Source organism: Brachycentrus maculatus, unplaced genomic scaffold (assembly GCF_059751285.1).
Source record: "Brachycentrus maculatus isolate JH-2025_06_01 unplaced genomic scaffold, ASM5975128v1 h1tg000122l, whole genome shotgun sequence".
NCBI lineage: Eukaryota > Metazoa > Arthropoda > Insecta > Trichoptera > Brachycentridae > Brachycentrus > Brachycentrus maculatus.
In genome coordinates, this window is record NW_028280875.1 from 426,484 (window position 1) to 450,224 (window position 23,741).

Sequence of the window (23,741 nt, forward strand, 5' to 3'; positions counted from 1 at the left end):
ATTTTTAAGCAATCTTTTCTTCCGAAGAGACGTCTCTACGTGTTTGTCTTTATCACAAGAGATTTCTCTGGATTTTCTAATATCAACGTGGTATTATCGTACATACATATTTCTTTTACCATAAAGTTTTTTTTTACAATTGATGTATTTATTTTTCTAAATTAGATTTTTTGAAATGTCCAAAAAATGGATAATCGCCATTTAAAATTCATTAACGTACTTATTTTCATAGCCTATAAATTTATTTTCAAGGTTTTTGATATTTATAGTATGAGGAACCTCAAAAGATATTTGATTTTCGGTAATCTTTTTTTGTATTTTTTTCATATCTAATTTTATAAATACATATATCACTCGTAATAACTGAATTAATGACGAAAAATACGGAAATACTACGTTTTGATTCCCCCTTAAATAATATTCCATAAAACTCAATCAAAAGGATACTACTGGTCTACAAAGGTAGTGAATTAACAAATAAATAAAAATACTAATATTTTGCTGATAGCGTATTTCTTCGTTGTGGAAACTTATTCCTTTCAGTCGCAGTATAAATTAATTTAGAATAGGATCTTCGCAGTTACATTTTTGATTACATCAGATTTCCCACATGTTTAAAATAATGTTGAAAACAAAATTACAATTTTATGAATTATGATTTTTACATAGCCATTATTATTAAAATTAAGTTATAAGGAAAAGGCTAACTTTTCCTTGGAACGTAATATAAATGTATACACACAACATACTATTACTATTTGAGCACGCTTCGTGCACCTTCTGATATTTGATCTACTACTTACAGTGTATAATGGCCACTAATCTACGGAGACTCACCTACCTGAGATAACTTATCTCTTAGGAACATACCAACTATTAGTTGGTGTACTCTCGATTCTACGATAGCAAAGGTGGAATTGATCAAATGATGCTCAGAATCAAGTTATTTGTATTCGAGTCATAATATTTGAATAAGTAGAGTCCCTAAAGAAAATAATAACGCTTAATTATGCTTTTTTTGTCTGTTTTATTTTTTAAAACAATTATCATCATTCTAACTAATTGCTAATCACAATGGTTTGAGTGTGTCTAAATCTTTCTTTCACAAATGCTGGATTTGCTCCTCTTAGAAGGTTTCCTCCTTTTGTCAGCCTCCGTAGTGTAATGGTCAGCATGCTTGATTACCGTACTGGAGGTCCCGGGTTCGATTCCCAGGGGGGGTTAAATAAATATAAGTGATTTTTTTCACTCTAATATTTATTCAATATTACCCTGGACTGGTACCTGAAGCGGAGGGCTAATCACCTTTCCTCCATTTGTGCATGATCAAGAAAACACTGCGTTTATCTGATGCAGTGCCCTATGCACCATTAGGTGCAGATGAGGGTTTGAAGAAGAAGAATAAGTTTATTGAGATACGAACATGAAAGTTTGGATGTTAATAGGGCTACTGAAATTTCATTGACTGGTTTAGGTGATCACTTTTTGCACTGTAACATTTACCATTCTATCATATTTTTGCTGACAATTTTTTAGGCGAAATCATGATTACAATTAAATTTTAAGTTAGCAGTAAACTCTATTTATGCATGTGATATTTTCTACTCCGAATTATTTTGTTTACTATGAAACGTCTAGAAATGTCATTTTCATTACAAATTTGAGAACAGAAAAATGAGAATTTTCATTGATACTACTTTGTATACAATATTTATTTATGTTATTATATTATTAGTTTAAATATAAACCTCTACAAGAATCTCACAATCGCTAGATCAGCACTATCTCCGATAAATGTAATTTCGCCTTCAATGCACTATAGATTACACTTGTCTAGTGCAAACTACACAATCTCTTGCAGTGTAAATTTACCATTTACTCTTGTTATTATCCTTTGCACGACGGGAAACTCGACGTTCGGTTAGGGTCTTGTCTCGAGTCCTTGCAGTGCCGAGATCGCATCCCGTCCGCGGTATAACGGTGGTACACCTGCGCAGTACTAAGCGCAGCTTTTCCTAACTTGTATCGCATAATAAATTATCAAGTGTCCGACGAAGGTGGGCTATCAACCGTATTAAATATAATAATCATTTTCTGTTTGTTTATCAATTTTATTTTATAGTTACAATTTTTTTTTTTATAGTTGTCCGCCTCCGTAGTGTAATGGTCAGCAAGCTCGGCTACCATTCTGGAGGTCCCGGGTTCGATTCCCAGGGGGGGTCAAATAAATGTAAGTGATTTTTTCACTATAATATTTATTCAATATTACCCTGGACTGGTACCTGAAGCGGAGGGCTTACATTAAATTAAATTTTATTATTTTATTTTAAATTATACTTATACTTATTTTATATAAATTAAGGGTTATACCTTATCCGCACCCAATGGTGCATAGGGCACTGCATCGGATTGACGCAGTGTTATCTTGATCATTACTTACATGAAGGCAAGGTGATCACTCTTGCGCATCAGGAACCAGTCCAGGGTAATATTAAATTAATATTACAGTGTAAAATCACTAATATATATTTTCACACCCCCTGGGAATCGAACCTGGGACCTCCAGCACGGTAGCTAAACACGCTGACCATTACATCACGGAGGCGGACTTTATTTATATTTGAAATTACATGCACTAAATTTTTTATAATTATAAACAATTATTTTTTTTAAACAAGGCATTCGTTGGTTATCGATAAGCCACCAACGAAATTCCTGTTATTTTGGTTAAGTAGATATTGTACCTTTAAAAAAAACTGATATATACATACCATAAGTACGCCGTACAGTGTTAATATTTTTTTGTTTGTACTTAGGTAGTAAATTTAAATATAAATTTAATAGTAAATAAATAAAAAAAGTGGTGCTAATAAATAAAGAAGTAATTGGAATGGGAAAGCGAATACCTAAAGGGACATTTTGTTGTTTTTGCTTTGAAATATAGCAACGGAATGATCAGTACGAGGTACCTCGGATAGCTTTCCCGCCTAGAAGAAAGTTGAACACATCAAACGCAGTAAAAACCTGTTCTGTGCTCCATACACAATCAATTATTATAGTAAAAAAAAAACTAGTTGCTCATACTACCAGACAATAAAATGGGAGATCTATTTTCACTTTCGTCGTTCCAATATCAGGTACGAATTTGAAACTAAACTGTCGATATTTGAAAACAAACATGTGTATCGTATCTTTGTTGTCAACTTCTTCATTTCATTTTTTTCGTTCAGACATTCGCTGATATATGTTTTATTTTATTTTATTTGAATTCATACAAATATGCTAGTGTGACAAATGGTTGTAGATAATGTAATCCGGTCGTGGGACCAAATGGTGGAAGCTGATATAATCGTGAGACCAAATAGTAAGGACTGATATAATCCGCTCCTCGGGCAAAATGTGGCAGGTCTGGGCACCCGAATCCATTCAAATGTCGAGGTGCGATTTCTCCAAATATTAGCTACTTCTTCTTCATCTTCTTCCTGGCTCCATCCCAACTTATCGTCTTTGTAGGTCCTTCCATCATTGACAACGTCACCTAGGCCATGCCTTCGAATCATGTTACTTTCTGTAGCATCCATGAATTCTTTGGTCTTCCTTGTTTAGGGGAAGATTCATGGCGATTGCCTGGTTCACAATGTGATCAGGTTTTTTGCCAATGCCCTTCCTCTACCTTACTATTGATGTCTGTTATATCAATAGCTACTCGTGTATTGTATTTATAAGCTTAGTTATAAAATAAGCAGATAGATCAACAGTTTATAGAGAAAATAGTTACACCGATTTGAGGTGGTAGTACATTTCCATTGCGTCTGCTCGCAAAGTAAGTCATACTAACGATATTTATTTTGTGGACTCGGTAGTTGGTCACGTGAACGATGCTCCCTATTAACAAAAACTATTGAGGACTTTTACCATACACCTAACGCTTCCTCTACCGTCTTACTTCCTAGGTTACATGCATTTAGGGTGATATCTCATATTCACCTACTTTGACGAACGTATATAGAACCATGAGTCCCAAATATCTTTAAGCAAAAAAAGAAAAAACATTACTTGGAAATAATATTGTCTAAATCCGGTCCTGCGATTACTTTATTCATAAAAAAAAACATTATTATAATGACTAGAATTTGTGCAAGTTCTCACGAAAAACGATTTCAGTTGCCCATTTAGTGACACGAAAATCAAAAGTAAAAAAGGAAACTCTTATAGTAAAACCATTTTACAGTAGTGACACGTAATAAATAATGATTATTATACCCGTTTGAAGGCCTACGGGTACATCGGATAATGTTTACGGTTTGCAAGTACCCTGTCACTGTTACCTTCATAATTTCGAAATACCCATGTTTATTTTTAAATATAAATTTGTACTACTTTTGGGAATTTAAAAATCAAATTGGCTCGAGCGCCTGATATGGCAATTCATGGCAGACACGCTGAACTTTTATTATGCATAACTAACTAACTAACTAACTAACCATCACGCCGCTTCTCCGCAGGGGTAGGCAGAGAGAATAGAATGCCACACCACTCTGTCCTCCAAACATTCTTCGCCGTTCTTGCATCTCCTCATACATACACGCCGATTGTTTCGACTCCTAACCTGACCACTTTCAAGTTTTTGGCATACTTGATCGTGCCAAGTTTTTCTCGGTCTTCCTCTACTCCTTTTTCCAATTACATTCGCCTCATAAATTTGTTTTACCGTTCTTTCCTCACTCATTCGTTCTACATGTCCAAACCATCTCAACACGCCTTTCTTAATTTTATCGATAATGCTTGTCTCAACTTTGCATTCCTTCCTTATTTCACTATTCGAACATCTATCATACATCGTTTTGTCGCACATTCATCTGAGAGATCGCATTTCGATTGCATTCAGTCTGCTTTCATCCTTCTTTTGCCAACTCCATGTTTCACTTCCATACTTTGGGTCGAAACCAGGACTCCGTTGCGTACTTGCATTATTTTTTATAATATTTTGGTATATTCCCGATAGTTATTTGTAGTTTTTCCTTATTCGTATCCTCGTGATAAAGAACGCTATATTATAAAGACGCGAGTACATGTAGTGGAATTCGTCTGGATCCCGGATCCCGAACGGCTGTGAGAAAGGTGAAGTTCGTCGATGCAAGCGCCCGCTTATTAAAAGCGAAGAATGCAAGGTTGGGAGCTCGGAGCTCGGAGCTAGGAGCTGGGAATGGGAATGCGCTGAGCTAGTCGTAGAATAACACATTTTTGGGTTCGCATTTGGTTCGGTATACTTATTATGTTTTTCTCAAGAACAAAATATGAGGTAAATAATATAGCAGTCCTTTCACATATCGCTCACTCCTTTCAACAACGTCAAATATAAAAAAAACTTGATTTTTCAGGAGATCGTTTTTAAAGTTTAAAAATGTATTAGAAATAAATATCAAGCCACTTATTGAACTTTTTGCTGTGCAACAGATCTTTTTAGGTAAAACCTGAATGTTTTTTCTCCATTAGAACAATATTAAGTACGTTTGAAAAAATAATTAAACAATACCTTTTCTTAAAACTAACTAACTAACCATCACGCCGCTTCCCCGCAGGGGTAGGCAGAGAGAATAGAGCGCCACACCACTCTGCCCTTGCAAACATTCTTCGCCTCTTCCACGTTCATGCATCTCCTCATACATACCCGCCGATTGTTACGACTCCTAACCTGACCACTCTCAAGTATTTGGCATACCTGATCGTGCCACAAATTTATGAGGCGAATGTTAGCGGGAAAAGAAGCGGAGGAAGACCGAGAAAAAAAAACCTTTTCTTCAAAATGCAAAAACAACACTTTCTGCCCTGTAGCGGGTAGTAAATATTAAGTTAAAAATATGCCTCTTTTGCAGGGATATAGTACATTTTCTGGGCATTCCGAAAACACAACTGAAAATTATCATATTTTTTTTAAATATATATGACGTTGTTGAAAGGAGTTAGCGATATCTTAGCAAGAAGATGTTTTTTTTTGTTTGATTTTTTTGTTTCTAGCTAATTATGCAATTATTGCACATTGGTTGTGTGAAGTCGAGATGACGATTGTGCAATAACTGTTGCATCACGTATAAACAAACAAAAGAATACCCACTTGAGTTCATACTATACATGCGTCACTTCGCCAAATTGATTAAAGTAATCTCTCTGATATTAATATCTTATATATATTTTTCAATTAACAGTTTACGAACACGAATATTTCTATAAAAACATAAATTTCTCTACGATTTATAGGAAATAGAATATAAAATGTTAAAAGTTCAAAGGAATGCAATGTTTTTTTTTTTACGTTTGAATGTTTTCCATCGTCATTTTATTTTAAAATGTTGCACATACCCATTTTTAACTCTCCTAAAAAACCAAATAAAAAATTTAACGATCATTATTTTTTATAAAATTAATTAACTTTGTTTTCACCACTTTTTATTAATACAATTTAACCTACCGGTTTCAACAAGAACCTTGTCATCATCAGGGTTTATTTTAATTCAAAAACATTAAATACATTAAAAACATGAAAATACTCTCACCAAAAACTTCCAGGCACTCCGTAAAAATCCTAAATGTTATTTTTATTATTCAATGCGTAGCAACATATTACAACTAATGGAATCACCCGACAAACATAATTTTGTTCAACACTTTGAAATTATGTAGTAGACTCGCATTTTTTATCAAAGCCTTTTTGTATCATCAAGTTATAAGTGTAATTAAGAAAATGTAAAATGAATTCAGGTGCAAATGGAAAATAGACGTTTATCTACTCACCTTGATGGGATAAGAAAATCAAAATCATCTGTATACTGAATTGCCGCTTCTTAGTTTTTCTTTATTTTTATTTTTTGCTGTGAATTTTGCTCATGCATCCATTTTCAACAGTCATACATCCATTGTCACGTAATTCACATAAAAGCTTAACCCAGAAGTTCTTTGTGGTGATATTAAAGATACTTATTTCGCTATGCTCTTCTCGGGAGCGTTTTTTGTTCCGTGTGGTTACCTAGAACAAACAATGGAACTGCGTATTATAGTAATCATATGGTGTTGCAATATCATAGAACTTACCCACACTTACCGCAATGTCAATAATATGAGAACCATCACTTCTCGCGTTGTCTTGTTTCCATCCAGGTTTTACATAGAACGTGTCAACGGCAAAATAACTTGAAGGTCTTTAAAGGTTTACCACAGAAAATGTGGAAATGTTTAATTTTTTTATTGTTTGATCCCTAAAGAAGAATTTACTATCTGTTATACTTGTTAAAGCTTGAAGTCACCGCGGCTTAGCGAAGGCAAAAAAAATTGTAAGCCCTCTCGTATTTCAAAATCTTCGTGTATAGTAACGAATTAAGGACCCTCCGAGCTACTGAAATGAAAAAAAAAGATTGATGCATCTGAAATTTGCTGGTGACGTATTTCCCTAACGCCTATGTACAGCTAAGACAACAAATGTGTCCATTCTAGAAGAGTTGAAATAAATGTCAAGACTTTCTACGCTTGTTCTCATTCTTGGGGCAGTCTCCAATATTTAAGACATTTTTGACGCACCGAACGTGTCATCTGGGGAGGATCATGATCATGATACTATGAGGCAGTGGCGTGCCTAGGGTTTACCAGCAAGGCAAGGCCATTATTGTTCACATTCGTGAATACATGATGTACCTATAATTTCTTCACCTCATATCATTCCCAGTATAGTAAGCACCCAGAAAGTATTATAAATATAAACAATGTATTGTAATCATTGTAAAAATATGCATACATATATGTAACTTTTGTAAGGTATAGCCATCACCTTTGAACAAAGAAAATGTTCACTATAATAAAATATCTTCCTCAGATATCAACCATTACCAATAAGTACCATCACCATATAATGGCATGCATAGTGTTTAATAATCATATAAGCGCACGATAATTTAAAAACAGTCACACATTAACTATGTATTTTTAATCACGTGGTCTAGATTTAGTAATTTTTTTTGGAGTTTTTAGGCAGGCCGGGCTTTTGGGCTTCTAGGGAAGTACCGCCACTGCTATGAGGTAAAAGAGAAAAAAGGATAAAATCGCGCCAAAATGCTAGAGTAACTAGATAGTGTACGTTGTTGGAGCCTCGCTTTCTTCCGCTATCCACGTGGACAGAGTAGGATGAAGAGAGCTGATAAACCAGAGGTTGTTAGGAGATCACGATTCTGTCCTCTCATGAAGAATAATACTACATCGTTTCCACCACCGTAAGTGTGCTGTTTGGCGTATTGCCTAACATGCACGGAGTCTTGGGTTTAAAAAATGTTTTTGTTTGATATGTTACCCTGGTACTCAAAGCGTCAGATTGATTCTGATCACATTCCCTCCTTGGAATTTACGATCAAGAGAACGTTAACACTGTGATGTAGTGCCTTGTACACCATTAGGTGTGGATAAGTGAGAAACACGAAGAATTCACCAAAGTACTAAATAAGATTTATCTGTTTTATCTATTTATCTATTTAGCAAGCAATGAAATGAGCTTGAAACGCAATCAAGAAGCAGGATATCCCTCCTACTTTCTGTATAATAAAACTTGACTGTTATATTATTTATGTTGATTTAAGAGTGAAATAATTACAATAATAAACGATCTTTAAGACCGCCGTATAAAATGATACTGGTCAAAACGATGCACCTCCATTACTTGTTCAAAGTATGTCCGTCATTAGCGCTAAATGTGTGTCAAGCGACACCGCCAACCCGCCAACCCGCCAACCCGCCAACAATGCCCCGGCCGACAGCGACATGACGATTACTGTACAACAGTTGTGATGACTCGAGATAATACCAAAGTCACTTTCGATCTTGCGGGTAGCCGCCATGTCGCATGTCGCATGTCGGCGAGATAACGGAAGGAATTTTAATTCGATTTATCTTCACTTCATGGGTATAGCTGGTCGCTTATATCTCTGTAAACACGGATTGAGTTGATTGAACTCCTACTCTCTGCGCCTCGTATCGAGTGCTTCCTTTGTGGATTGTCAAACTGCAAGACGGATAACCTGCACTGCACTGGAATTCCGTGTCCAATTCTAAAATGCTTAGTAAATATTAAACCTCTTCTACTGTAAATTTGTCCGCCTCCGTAGTGTAATGGTCAGCACGCTTGGCTACTGTTCTGGAGGTCCCAGGTTCGATTCCCAAGGGGGGTAAAATAAATATTAGTGATTTTTTCACTGTAATATTTAATCAAAATTACCATGGACTGGTACCTGAAGCGGAGGGCTGATCACCTTTCCTTCATGTGTAAACGATCAAGATAACACTGCGTTTATGACACAGTGCCCTATGCACCATTTGGGTGCGGATAAGGGTTTTATATATTATCTACTGTAAATGTTTCAGTTTTGTTGAATCGTCCAGTTTTTTTTAGTTGAGGTACTTTTGCCGCCTCCGTGGTGTAATGGTCAGTTTGTTTAGCTACCGTGCTGGAGGTCCCGGGTTTGATTCCCAGGGGGGGTGAAAATAAATATTAGTGATTTTACACTGTAATATTGATTTAATATTACCCTGGAATGGTTCCTGAAGCCCAAGAGTGATCACCTTGCCTTCATGTACGTAATGATCAAGATAACACTGCGTCAATTATATGCAGTGCCCTATGCACCATTGGGTGCGGATAAGGGTTATAAGTAAGTAAGTAAGTACTTTTGCACTTATTTTGAGTAGCTTTTTTTTTACATTTTTTTATACAGTTTTTTTTTATATACTTATGGTTAAAACGAGCAATAATACAAAATTTTCTTATTGGTGGAATTCTTAAATTATATTTAACGATTAATTTTAACATTCATTTAATATCGATAAAGAATAAAAAAGTTGCGTTTGCTTTGTGCTGTGCGAGTAGAAATGGATTGAAAGCGACGTGAACTTTTCTATTTATTTTATTATCCTATCACTACAGCCCGTAGAATATTTTATAATCAAAATAGTTAATGCACCACTATAATAAAATAAAAATCGCTACCATTAATCTGCAGTGCATACAACCTATTTGGTATGCATATTATTGAAAAATCAACGGTTTAATACATTTATTATGATTAATTTTGTAAAGAAATTGTTTCAATTTGCTCAGGCTATTATTTAAAGCTGTAACGACGTATTGACGTTTTAATATGGTCTTGAATATAATGCTGATTTCGCAAAAACACCATTTAGTGAAAATAGTATTTAAATTTAAATATACCGAGTTCATTAGTTAACGGCATCCAAGAGAAACTAAGCGAATCCAACTACATAATGTTATAACTTTTTGTTTTTATATAATAAAGCATTCTCTTCATTCATAAATTTATCTCGAATATTGCTTTTGCGATACTCTGGGAAGTCAGGTGTATTTGTGTGCTTGTGTATTCACAGAATACGTTGTAACTTATAAAACCTTCGTGTCTAAGCGATGCGTCTGTGTGATCAAGTCCTGTGTTCAGGCGTCTGGATTACAGCGCCAAATTCGATTGTAGATCATAGTTCTTCCCAAATCAAGCTGTAGCCATTTGACACCGCCTAGTTTGGTTTGAGGAGGAGTGTACGGTTATTTGCGAGTACATCCAATTTAGTAAGCGTCCGGCATCGCAAGAAGTCAAATAACAACAAATAAAAATCAAATAATTTTTCAAAGAATATATTTTTATTTTCATATTATGCACATAAATGCCCGGAAGGGTTTTTTTTAAGTATAATTCAAGTTCAAAGCTAACACATTTCATAATACATCACTTCTAGCTGTCAGAAATTTATTACGTAATGCCAATTTAGGGAAAGATAAGGAATTGGACAATATATAATTAATTAAAGTCCAGGTGTAATTATCTTATTGAAAAACCTTTAAACTGTAAATTATTTTTGTATCTCCTGTATATTATGTTTATAATCTAATAATTAAAAAAAAATATATTAAAAAATAAAAAAATAAAAATTATATTAATATGTTAGTATTCGGCTCAACACAGGCCATGCCTAAAGAGCCGTAATACATATAATAAATGTATATATGAAATGAATACGTATATTTGAATGTATCTATGTATTATGAAAAAAAAAAATAATAATAATAATAAAAATAAAAAATAAAAAATATCGGAAGTCTCAGTATGAAATATTGGAGAAAAAATTAACTCCTTACATTTCAATAACTCTTTTTATTTCAAAACCATATATTTATTTCGAAGAAAAACTCATGTTTTCAATACAAAAACGGTATATACATAAGTTTTACCATTTACTAAAGAAAATTAAATTGCGATTTATCGTTGGACCTTAATGTCTTGACTTCGAGCTAGGCTTCTTCCAAAATTATATCCTGTCCTGTCTATTACTTCAAATTAATAATAAGGTTCAATTATGCCATATAAAATTCTCAATAAATTCGAACATATTTTATATTATATTAATATATGTATACGTTATAACTTTTATAAGAATTCCTTCGTATTTTTTTAAAGATTCGTCATCGCGAATTCCGTTTCAATAACATGTGTGTCTGCAATTGAAACACTGTATTGGCACGTATGGCGTTCATGTCAATACGCTGTGTTCGTTTCGCAATGAGTAGTGGCATGATTATTTGTCATTATTTTCCGGCAGACAATATGGCATCTGTTGCATTTCCACATCAAAATTCCATCGAGAAATTAGATCCCGTCATTCGGTTTAAGTGAACTACTCTTTCTTCTAGCGATGAGCCATGTGTTGCGAATGTGTAGTAAGTACCTACCGACGCTACCCACAATTGCAATTTAAATAAAAATACGGTTATAAATAAAACAATATGTTACAATTGAACATTCATATAAAATCATTACGATCTTATTTATTATTTATTAGCAAAAGAATAATGCAAGAATTGTGAAAACCGTTGAAATTCGATTCCTTAGACGAATGTGTGTAAAAATCGATGTATGACAGAATTAACAATGAAGATATTAGAAAGGAATGTAGACTGAATTAGGGATAATTGGAATGATTAAAAAAACTTTCTTGCATGTGGTTTGGATATGTGGAGCAGATGGAAGACGAGAGAATGACTAAGAGAGTATATTCGGTAAATACAATATGAATAGGAGAACAAAACGAATACTGCCGGAAATGACTTGGCATGACCAGATCAATCGGTACGCAAAATCTGGCCGTGTCAATTGTCTACTTAACCGGAGGACATTTATGACTAGATATATTATAGAGGAAGATAGGAGTGTATGCCAGGATATACGAGTGTGGCGCTCTGTCTATCTTTGCATTGAAACTGCGTGATGGTAGTAGTAGTAGTAGTATATTATGTTGTTGTGCATATTATAAATCATATTAATTCAATTCTTCAATTGCAAACCTGAGACTACTTGCCTCGACACGGGATATCCCACTGAGGCAATCAGGAAATAAAAATCTTTTATTTTGATACTTATAAATAATATATGATTACGATATAAATAATAAATTAATTAAATAATTCATTTATTTTTTCTTTGAACCAATTATTGTGTTTAGTTTAGTAATATATATTTTTTTCTAAGAACTTTTCTCTAAATATACTTGATTTTTACACTGTGTTTTGCAAGCCTTAGTTCTGTTAGCAATCCGATTGACACAGTTAAAGTTAATCTTCGTAAAAAAATATCAATATTTATTTTGCTATTTCAATTCCTTCCATTATTTATCTTCATGTCTATTATTCTCTTTGTAAATGTACACAATATTTTCCTTCACTTCCGAGCCAGTCCTTTCGTAGATAAGAAAAAGAACCTCCTTCCATGGCTGACAGTTTTTCGATTAGGATTTCGATTTTTTTGTTAATTACCAAAGATTCTATAAATTCTCTTTTTTACTTTTAACAAACAAAACGAGGGATAAACTTTATAAAATTAAATATCTTTGTTATAACCACTTTTTATTAATACAATTTAACCTACCGGTTTCGACAAGAACCTTGTCATCATCAGGGTTTATTTTAATTCAAAAATATTAAAAACATTAAAATACTGTCACCAAAACCTTCCACACACTCCGTAAAAATCCTAAATGTTATTTTTATTATTCATTGCATAACAACCCCAATGATCAATGATCGTTGAAAAAGAGCAATCTGACCTCCATCCAACAATACTTCTCGGAAATAGAGTAATTCAACAGTTGGATCAATTCTGTTATCTGGGTAGCACGCTAACATGTAACAATAAATGTACCCTAGACATAAAAAAGAGGATAACGCTAGCCAAGCAAACTTTTATGAAAAGTACAGCCTCCTATCAAACAAACATTTAAAAATTGAAGTAAGAAAAGGATTCATAAAGGCTTTTGTTTGGAGTGTTTTGTTGTATGGGTGTGAAACCTGGACCATCCAAAAGTACGAAAAAGACCGGCTTGAAGCATTTGAGATGTGGGTTTGGAGGAAAATGACCAAAACATCATGGGTCGTAAGGAAGTCCAACGAAAAGGTGTTGCAGGACGTAAAAGAAAGAAGAGAGCTTATAAATCATATTTTGAAGAGGAAGGCCAAGCTAATAGGGCACTCAATTAGACATAGCACCTTTCTTAGCAACATCTTCGAAGGAAGAATCTTGGGAAAACGAACAAGAGGCCGCCCAAGAACTTCATACTTCCAGGATTTGAAGCGGCTCATGGACGTCTCCTCCTATTCGCAGCTCAAGAGGATGGCGACTGACAGAGACAAGTGGCTGACACAACAAGGCGCTGCCTTTAGAAGATGATGATGAGCAAACCCCAAATAACAACTAATGGAATCACCCAAAAAAACCGTATGAAGTTTTTAATGTTTTTGAAACCGGTAGGTTAAATTGTATTAATAAAAAAGTGGTTATAACAAAGATATTAAACGTTATAAAGTTTATAAAATGTGTCACAAAGTATCTGCGGAAAACATTCAAGAACACAGGGGATGTTTATGTCTTGGATTTGTAAGTGTTCCAATGTGTGTCGTACCTATACGATGCTTGTTGCGTTTGCACAAGTATGCCAGTGGGTAATAAGTGGTAATTAATAAGTAACAGATGAATATTACGGGAAGTCTGGTGAGACACGATTGCGGTTAAGACATTATAATAATAATAAATTCAATAGAAATGATGCAGAGTGTAAACAATGCTATACAAATTCAGAATCTTAATACATTCGAAGAAGGCTGGTGGAAAATGTTTTGTCATACTTGAGCGTTCGTTGAATTTGGTTTAAAATAATTAAAATATTATACAGAGATATAGTGTAAAAATCAGTTGACTATCGCCTGTTGCTATATTATGTTACCCGGGTCGGCTGTCGGGCTAGCATTGCTCGGCTTTCGGGCCTCTGATGGTTGGCCCTTAAGCCGGGATAGTGAAGAGACCGCAGCATAATTTCTTTAAAACCAAAGTAATATTTAACTTAATTGATTTTTTTGCTCAAACACCGTTTTTTATTGAAAAATTGGTTTTTCTTTGAAATAAATGTATGGTTTGAAATTGAAAGGTAAAGAGTAAAAAAAAAAATGATGATATTCTAAAAAAAATAATTCTATTATATATACTTTTTTAATTATGCCCTGTGGACAATACGTGTGGCTTATTGAATTGTATATTTGAGAGTACACTATTAAGGTCGCATTAAAAGTGACTGCGCTGCATGCGTCACGAAACAAAAGTGTAATACTTTGATGTGAAAAAGAATGCAATTTTCTTACAGTTTGGCACGTTCAGTAATCTGACGCTCGGAAGGTAAAAATTCCCCGATAGCGCTAATCTGACAACTACAGAGCTCCAAGAAATCATTTTCGAACTGTTTAATACGAAATATGAGAGCCTGACTGTGCAAAGTAGTAATTAATCGAGCAATACGTATTAAAGTACTATTTTTTATTACTTATTATTAATACCAATCCAGTAAATCAACAATTTGCTGTAATCTGACATTCGTTGGACCGATGTCCCTCGGATTACCGAAGCTTCACTATGTTATATATTTATTCAAAAGAGTTATCCGCCTTCGTAGTGTAATGGTCTGCACGCTGAACTACCGTGCTGGAGGTCCCGGGTTCGATTCCCGAGAGGGGGTCAAATAAATATAAGTGATTTTTCACTCTAATATTTATTCAGTATTACCCTGGACTGGTACCTGAAGCGGAGGGCTGATCACCTTTCGTTTATGTGTTAAAGATCAATATAATACTGCGTTTATATGATGCGGTGTCCTTTGCACCACCCGATGCATCGGGTGCGTACAAGGGTTTAAAGAAGTATCAAAAGATCTTACTCGTAGTCAATATTAATGTAATTTATTATATCGGACACTGGATTATTTACCCTACGGATGAGATGTCAATTTTAAAATTATCTCAAATTCATATGAAACATGTATCGTTCTTCTATTTTTTATGAAAGAAGATGGAAGTCTGAGCATCCTAGGGCTTACGACCTGGCATTTGGCATTACTTTTATACACTTGTGTAACGTTCACCATTCTGCCCATTATTGAACTTATATTAATTTTTAATTAATGTTTTACTTAGTAAATACCACTAGTGGTATTTACTAAGTAAAACATTAATTAAAAATGGATAGATTTTACCACAAAGTGACTGCCGAATCAATTAATGAAATTATTGAAGCCAGTACGGTTAAAAAGGCAAAATGTATAGGAAGTTAATGACTAAATATAGAGTTGTGTGTTTAAATATTTACTTCAATCAATCGTGTTTAAAAAATAGTGGTATTTACTAAGTAAAACATTAATTAAAAATGGATAGATTTTACCACAAAGTGACTGCCGAATCAATTAATGAACTTATATTAATTCTTGAAACTTGTACAGTATCTACTCAATGAATTAGGGCCACCCATTATTTTTTTGAATACTCTGAAATCTTTTGGATTATTATATTTATTTTACATAAATACTTTAAGTTTTCTATTGACATCTAATATCATGTATATTACCTTCAATAATATGTAAAATATACCTGGATAATTTAAGCCTTTATAAAATTTCAAACCCTTTTTCTGAGAAAGGTCCCTAATTAGCACAGGTAGACAGATAGTTGAAAGTTCAAAAAATAGTCCTATCTCATTTATTAGTGAAGTTTCTTCAGTTCTGGTTGTTGCTTTGTTTAGAGAGGTTATATAGCTATCGTGTCTTGTGAAAAAAACTTAATTTTTAATTTTAGTTCATAAATTATAATTTTTTTTTGTAAACACAAGTGTTTTTTTTGAAAAGGACAAAATGGGAAAAAGTAAAGACATTTCTGAGGAAAAAAAGTCTAGTGTTATAGTGCTACTGAAATTAGGAATACTATCTAATAGAGAAATTTCAAAAAAAGAAAACGTTTCTCGTCAAACAGTGGACAGAATTTCAAAATCAATAAAAAATCAGTCACCCGCCACCAGCAATCGGCGAAAGAACTGTCGTAGGATTAGAAAAACAACACCGAGGACTGATCGAAAAATCGTTCAAAGTGCCTTAGAAAACCGTAGTGCATCAGCAAAAACATTAAAAATAAAATTGGAAGAAGAGGGTATAAATATATCGGTATCAACACTGAGGCGACGTCTTTACGAAGTAAATCTGAAATGCAGGCGCCCTGTAAAAGTACCAAAATTGACACCACGAATGAAAGCGGATCGATTAAAATGGGCCAGGCTACATCGAAATTACTCGGTAGATGATTGGAAAAAGGTATTTATTTAAATGTAATTTTCAACATATCATTTTAGTAAATAAACTTATATATTTGAATTAAACTTAAATTTTCATTATTTTTCAGGTCATCTTTAGTGATGAGTGCCGGTTAGAAGCCGTGACAGAGAGCCGTCGATTCGTCAGGAGAACACCAATGGAACGTTACAATGAGGCCTGTGTGGTAAAAGTTATCAAACACCCCCTGCAACAATGATATGGCCATGTATTATTAACAATTTACCTGGGCCGTTGTTTTTCGTGGAAGGAACAATGAACCAAAATTCCTATAAGCAGGTCCTCGAACGAATTTTATTGCCTTTCTACCATACACTCGACCCAACAGAAGGTCCATACACCTTCATGCAGGATGGGGCACCTTGCCACCGGGCTAAATCAATAATAATTTTTTTTTCTAACAAAAATCTGCCTTTGCTCCCCTGGCCTGGAAATTCTCCGGACCTTAATCCTATAGAAAACGTATGGAGCATGTTAAAAAATAAGGTATACTCATTTCCAAATCTGACAGTAGACTGTCTAAAAAAAAATATTCAAAAAATTTGGTCAGAAGACGAAGAAATAAAAAACATGATAAAACAGTGCATTTTAAGTATGCCAAAAAGAATTGAGGCAGTTATTTCTGCCAAAGGTGGAAATACTAAATACTAACTATATTTATATGAAAGTGTATGCATAATTTAAGCGTAATAAAGTGTTCATGTGTAAATAAAATTCAAGGTTGTTTTATTCAAGGTTTTCTCTGAGTTATTCCTGTTTGAATTGAGAAATTGCGCGAAATTCTGCGTGGCCCTAATTCATTGAGTAGATACTGTATATATGCAGTGGTCTTAGAAGTCTTACATCCTTCCGCATACCGGTAAGGTTGACGATAGATTTGTGAAGTATGACTGATTGTTGCTACAACAGTTGAGGACTTGATGAAGTATTTATTAACCCTATCCAGACAAATACCAGGTAAGCCCTGATATGCCTAGATTTCCATCTTCTTTCATAAAAAGGGAAAAAAGATACGTGTTTCATATAGAGTTGAGACCGACACCTTTAGAATACTCGTGTCAATTTAAATTACGCGATATTGTGCAAAAAATCCACAATTTACGCTTCATTAGAATAAAACGTACTCAATGTCAATTGTGTTTATTAGATTTTTTTTTCAAATGCTCAACCTGAGTAAACAGGTTTGCGCTTGAAATCAACATTCATTTAAATAAAATTATAATATTAGACGTATTTTTCGTACAATGTACATATCCATGTTATTGAATTCTGTAATCAGGCAAAATTCTGTGGAAGATTTATGAAATAAATATGAATACGGTGAAAATTGTGGCAAAAGCATTTTTTTTTATCTCATCCATTTTTTTACGCAGATAATGTTTTTAAGTACCAATATGATGAATAAGATTGTTTACTAAGAATTTATAGCGCATCTGGAATCTCCATATTTGATTATATTATATATATATATATATATATATATATATATATATATATATATATATATATATATATATATATATATATATGTGTATATATATATATATATATATATATATATATATATATATATATATATATATATATATATTGTATGTACAATTCAAACATTTAAAATTTCGTTTCCCTCGCACGAATCTTTACAACTACGCTGTAATAAAATCGCTACTAGGCAACAAATATCGTTTAATTAAGGCATTGTATTGTGTACGGAGAATTTAAAATTTAATTCAAAGTATTTTCCGTCCAAGTTTTAAGCACTGTGTTCCCGAAATGTTATTAATTTGTCTAATTTCGCCTCCTTCCTTTCTACAGGGCAAAACAGCTGCCATATTTCTACAGTATCTGATTTTAAATGTGACGGGAAATTGTGTAACCCAATAGAAAACCAATTTTGAAACCATAAACCATTCAGAGAGCGAAATTGTAACCATAAATTATGACAAAACGATTAATGTTTTTTAATACAAAGTTTTATCCATGATTTATCGTATGTATGTGAGTCTACGGTGGTTTAAAAAGAGTTTGAGGCAGGGCAGCCAAGATTTCAGGGTTGTTTTTTGTATTTGTATTTTAATTTTTTTAAATTTAATATTTGTCCGCCTCCGTAGTGTAATGGTCAGCACGCTCAGCTACCGTTCTGGAGGTCCCGGGTTCGATTCCCAAGGGGGGTAAAATAAATATAAGTGATTTTTTCACTGTCATATTTATTCAATATTACCCTGGACTGGTACCTGAAGCGGAGGGCTGATCACCTTTCCTTCATGTGTAAACGATCAAGATAACACTGCGTTTATATGACGCAGTGCCCTATGCACCATTGGGGTGCGGATAAGGGTTTTATTATTATTATTATTAAATTTAATATTTATAAAATAGTATTGCCCAAGATATCGTACCTATGCAAGATGACAAATCTGTACCACTTGCGCAGTCAAGGGAAACGAGTGATTATGTTTTTACAATCACAGTTCACGATCCACGCTACATTAATCCTACCTCAATAAACCTTAATATCCATTTAATTGTTTGTGATATTACTAGTTTATCTCGTGCATCATTTTGTTTGTTGTATGATGACAGAGGCATCATCGCAGTGGTTCTTTTTATACATTCATTTGCTAGATTTAGTCAATTACTAGACTTCATATCGCTCACTCCTTTCAACAACGTAATAAAAAAATCGACAATTTTCAGTTGTGCATGTTTTTGGAGTGTCCAGAAAATGTACAATATCCCAGCAAAAGGTGCATATTTTAAACTTAATATTTACCCACTACAGGGCAGAAAGTGTTGTTTTGCATTTGGAAGAAAATGTATTGTTTAATTATTTTTTTAAATGTACTAAATATTTTTAAATGGAGAAAAACAGTCAGGTTTTACCTAAAAAGATCTGTTGCACAGTAAAAAGTTCAATAAGTGGCTTGATATTTATTTTTAATAAATTGTATTATATTTTTAAACTTTAAAAACGATCTCCTGAAAAATCAAGTTTTTTTATTACATGACGTTGTTGAATCAAGTTTTTTTTTATATATATGACGCTGTTGAAAGGAGTGAGCGATATGCAGCCATATCAATAGCAAAAAAGAATCGGAGGAAAATAGTCTTGTGTTTCTTTGGGTGCAAACAGTTGCGATAAAAATTAGACGATTATGAAAATTAGAAAACAATGATAAGTATACAGGAATTGGTTAAAAAAAACTACTAATAATTGTCAAAATTTCCAAAGCCTAAAAATATACTAGAAATTTATGTAGACAAATTAACAATACACGTGCTTATACGAGCACAACAGAAACCAGGTCCAGTAACTAAACCCGGCCTTAATGTTTATTAATTTATTGAGTATAGCGAGCGTTCTTAGGAAGACTATGTAGTGTGCGTCCATTTTATTTTATTTGCACTTTCGACATTAGCGGACAAATAGCCGAATAGCCCCAATTTCCAGTCCGTTGAACCCCGGTTAACATATTCATTGAACTTTGATTAAAAAGTGAGCAGAGTTAAACTTTCCACTCCCCCCCTCGCTTCTCCGCCAATCGGGAGAGGTCTTCCTCGACACGGGCTCGTGACGTCACGGCCCCGTCTGGATGACGTCACGCATTCTCTGGAAGTCTTCACGCACGGCTCATGGAGGAATGTTGGAATCGGGCGCCTCGCGCTTCTGCTGCCCGGGTACCTACCTTTTGTGTTAGCGGTACAATAAGGACCCTTTTGGTTGGGCGCCGAAGTTAATTTTTATCCAGTTGATGTAGAATCCATAGGACTCGCAGATTAAAGTCTGTCAGAGTAGACCAAGCCCCTGGTATACGTACGCAGATGGCTCATTCGAGTCGTCTGCCAACAGTGAACTAGAAATTGGTAGTGATAAGCGTAAAGTTCTCGCATTTATATATTATACGATAGAACGTGACAAAGGACTGAAATAGAAATGCTCTACACAAAAAGATCAACAAATATTTATGGGGATAGGACCAAGGATTGCGTCATACATCAGTTATTAGACATATTGCCAAATGATTAATTATTAATTGTTAATTTCTTTTGAGAAATTTGTCAGCGTAGCTTTTTGGACAAAGTATTACAATTTATTCTTACAATATTATTAAATATGTGTACTTATAATTATTATAATAATAAATACTTTCACCTGACATTTCAGCGGACGTTTAAAAAAACTAAAAGCACAGAAAAAATGAAAAATTTATGAAGTTACTTAACTTCTTCATATTTTCGTTGAAAATCTCGCTAAGCAATACGATTCGAGATGCGTTTGCGTCATTTTTTTAAGCACATGGGTCCCGATTCACTAGAGATATTACAACTCTAAATGGGTGCAGAGGGTGAGGATACGCTTCATCTATTTTTTGTACGGAATTCTCGTTTGATTTAACTTTTAATGTGTTACTTATGGAGATGATTAAAATGTGTGATAGTCTGTAGAGAAATATTTTTCCTATTTTCTGTCTCGCGTATTTTTTCAGGCCGATTTTATGATTAAAACTAGTTTTAAATTGTACATAGATATACTTCTAAATGCAATTACAAGTGATTGGCTGTTAATTGAATTGGCGCTACTGGTAATTGAAAACATGATTAGTTTATTGAACTGCGTGAATGTCGAGTAAAGTGCAATAGAAATCATCCTATTGTGAGCAAATTCTGTCCCACTTTAACCACAGCAAGGTCAAAACAATCGAGATTGCTCTCCGATTCATAAATAAACCAATCAATAATATTGAATATAGTTATCATGAACTCAGTGTCTTTTTTTACTATATGTATTTCAGGCGATGTTCAACCAACTAACATCGATCACAGAAAGCGCACGGGTATTTGAGTTTTGAGTCATAACGATCCTGTGTGGACACGATTAAAAAAAAAAGTACTTTTAATTTTAAAACATTAAAATTCCATAGTAACTGGGATTTTTTGATCAAGCATTAACCTGTCATTTGATTCATTTTATGAAAACTCAACAGATGAAAAAGTGTATTGAGATGAAAATATGTACATATATATACGTCTGGGTGGTCTATTGACAGTGCTTACGACCTGTCATCAGTTGGTGATTTATTTTTACTTTATGATTATACTCATGGTTGACCTCTGTATTGTTAGAAAATTGATAGCTGCATATATGTAACATATTTCGAGTGAAATTTTCAATTACGAACTTCATAATAGACATCTATGGTTTAAAAAAATAATGTAAATAACCAAACAGAGACCTTTAGCAATAAACGTGTTCAATAATAATATTGCTTGCAAGCAGCATACCCAATTTCCTTACATTTGGTTAAGATGAAAAATATATACCATGTCTTTTTCACCCCAATTTAAGACATTAACCATACAAGTTTACTTCCTTAGTTTACAATATGACGTCTCGTATGTAAGTCGGTTGCATGCTATCATAATAACTGCATTATTATCTAAAAGCTAAGGAATGCGTAGGCGAGTCTGGGTCGGCAGTCTGAGACGCATCATATCATACCACAAGCCTGATAATTTAACGCGCGTAACATTAAAAAATATATACTTATATGATAAAGTCCTCGAACAATCACTGATAAAATCTAACCGCAGGGTTAGGGTATTTGATTTTTTCCGAGAATTGTTCAAAATTCTCGACGAGAGATTATCACTTTTATTTGAAACTCTCAATTTTCCATAAATCCAATAAATCCAGTACTTGTGTAGACAGATTTGGACCAATTTTCGTGCAATTCGTCTTATCTCCTTCGAGTTTAGGGAAGAAATCATCTATGTTTGGAATACCTAATGATTTATTGTGCTAAACATGGTATTTCTTGTTTTTTCAGGCCTTTCAACAGCCCAGCGAACGCTATCGGAATCATTGGAGCAATTCGACTTCGAGTGCATCGGCCAATCCTTGACTGAAGATGAGCTGGTCATCTCCAGGTCGCTGAAACAGTTCAGTCAGCTCATCAAAACGGTCGAAGATGAGAGAGACAGGATGGTAAGATATCATATTCTCTTTTATCCTAATTGTCATTTTACTAATCGCGTTTCATTCTTGTTTAACCTATTAATCATTAACAGAGACAGTCGAAGCGATCGCCATTTGTAATACAGTGAATGAATTTGAATATTATGCCATCAACGAATTTCAAAGGATTAAATCCGATATATTCTACAATATAAAGCCAATTCTCTAGACAGAATTATAGCAACATTTTCTTCAAACGTATCCACAACCTATTATTCCATAGTCAGCTGATATCTGTTATTCTTTATGGCTGTCAATGTTTGATGTATTTATGGAAAAAAAACTTTTACAGTCGCATGTTGGTCAGGAATCTAAAAAGGGTTAAAAATATAATTAAATTTGACGGTTTTTATGCTTTAGTATATCATAACCATACATTTTTGAGTTAACACAAAATCTAGAATAATTAAATAAAGGTCTAACCATGTTAATCTTGAATCGACTAATAGAAAATGAAATACACCGCAGATAAATTTCATGAAATATTAGACAAATATGTACGGATGAAATTTTTCAAATTCTTTTAACATTTTTTAGTAATGTTTGTATAATTAATGAAATATTGGACAGGCGTGTACGATAATAAATTTTCCTTCGTTTTACTTTTTTTTACAAAAATTTCGGTTTCGAGATGTACCCGTCTCTTCGTCAGGACAATTACTACACTAGCATGCAAACATTAAAAAAGTAAAAATGACTGATCACAAAAAATATTAATAATATTATAAATTTTCATCTGAAAACTCGTTAAACATGAAGGATGGCGACTGCGTTCGCTATTGGTTTTTGACGCAAGTGAGTTGAGCGCCGGTAATCTACTAGAGAATATGGAATACGCGTATATTACCGTTTAAAGAAGTACAATACTTATATTGAAATACTAGACTGCGATAATTTATCAATGTCAATGATTAGATGACATAATTGGAATTTGAAGTAATATTTTAATGCGTCTATTATAGTTAAATGTTACGTTAGATTAGGCTCACTCAGT

The 23,741-nt window shown here is 33.7% G+C and overlaps 1 protein-coding gene across 4 annotated transcripts in view; it reads left to right on the forward strand.

Annotated features, from left to right (window-relative positions):
• The window catches only part of Graf (GTPase regulator associated with FAK), a 170,308-nt gene that overhangs the window by 85,158 nt on the left and 61,409 nt on the right, over positions 1-23,741 (forward strand). For all 4 annotated transcript variants that reach the window (XM_088259987.1, XM_088259989.1, XM_088259988.1 and 1 more), the window contains exon 2: positions 22,560-22,717. In XM_088259987.1, coding sequence (XP_088116113.1) covers positions 22,560-22,717 — 158 coding nt within the window. The remainder of the gene's footprint in view (positions 1-22,559; positions 22,718-23,741) is intronic.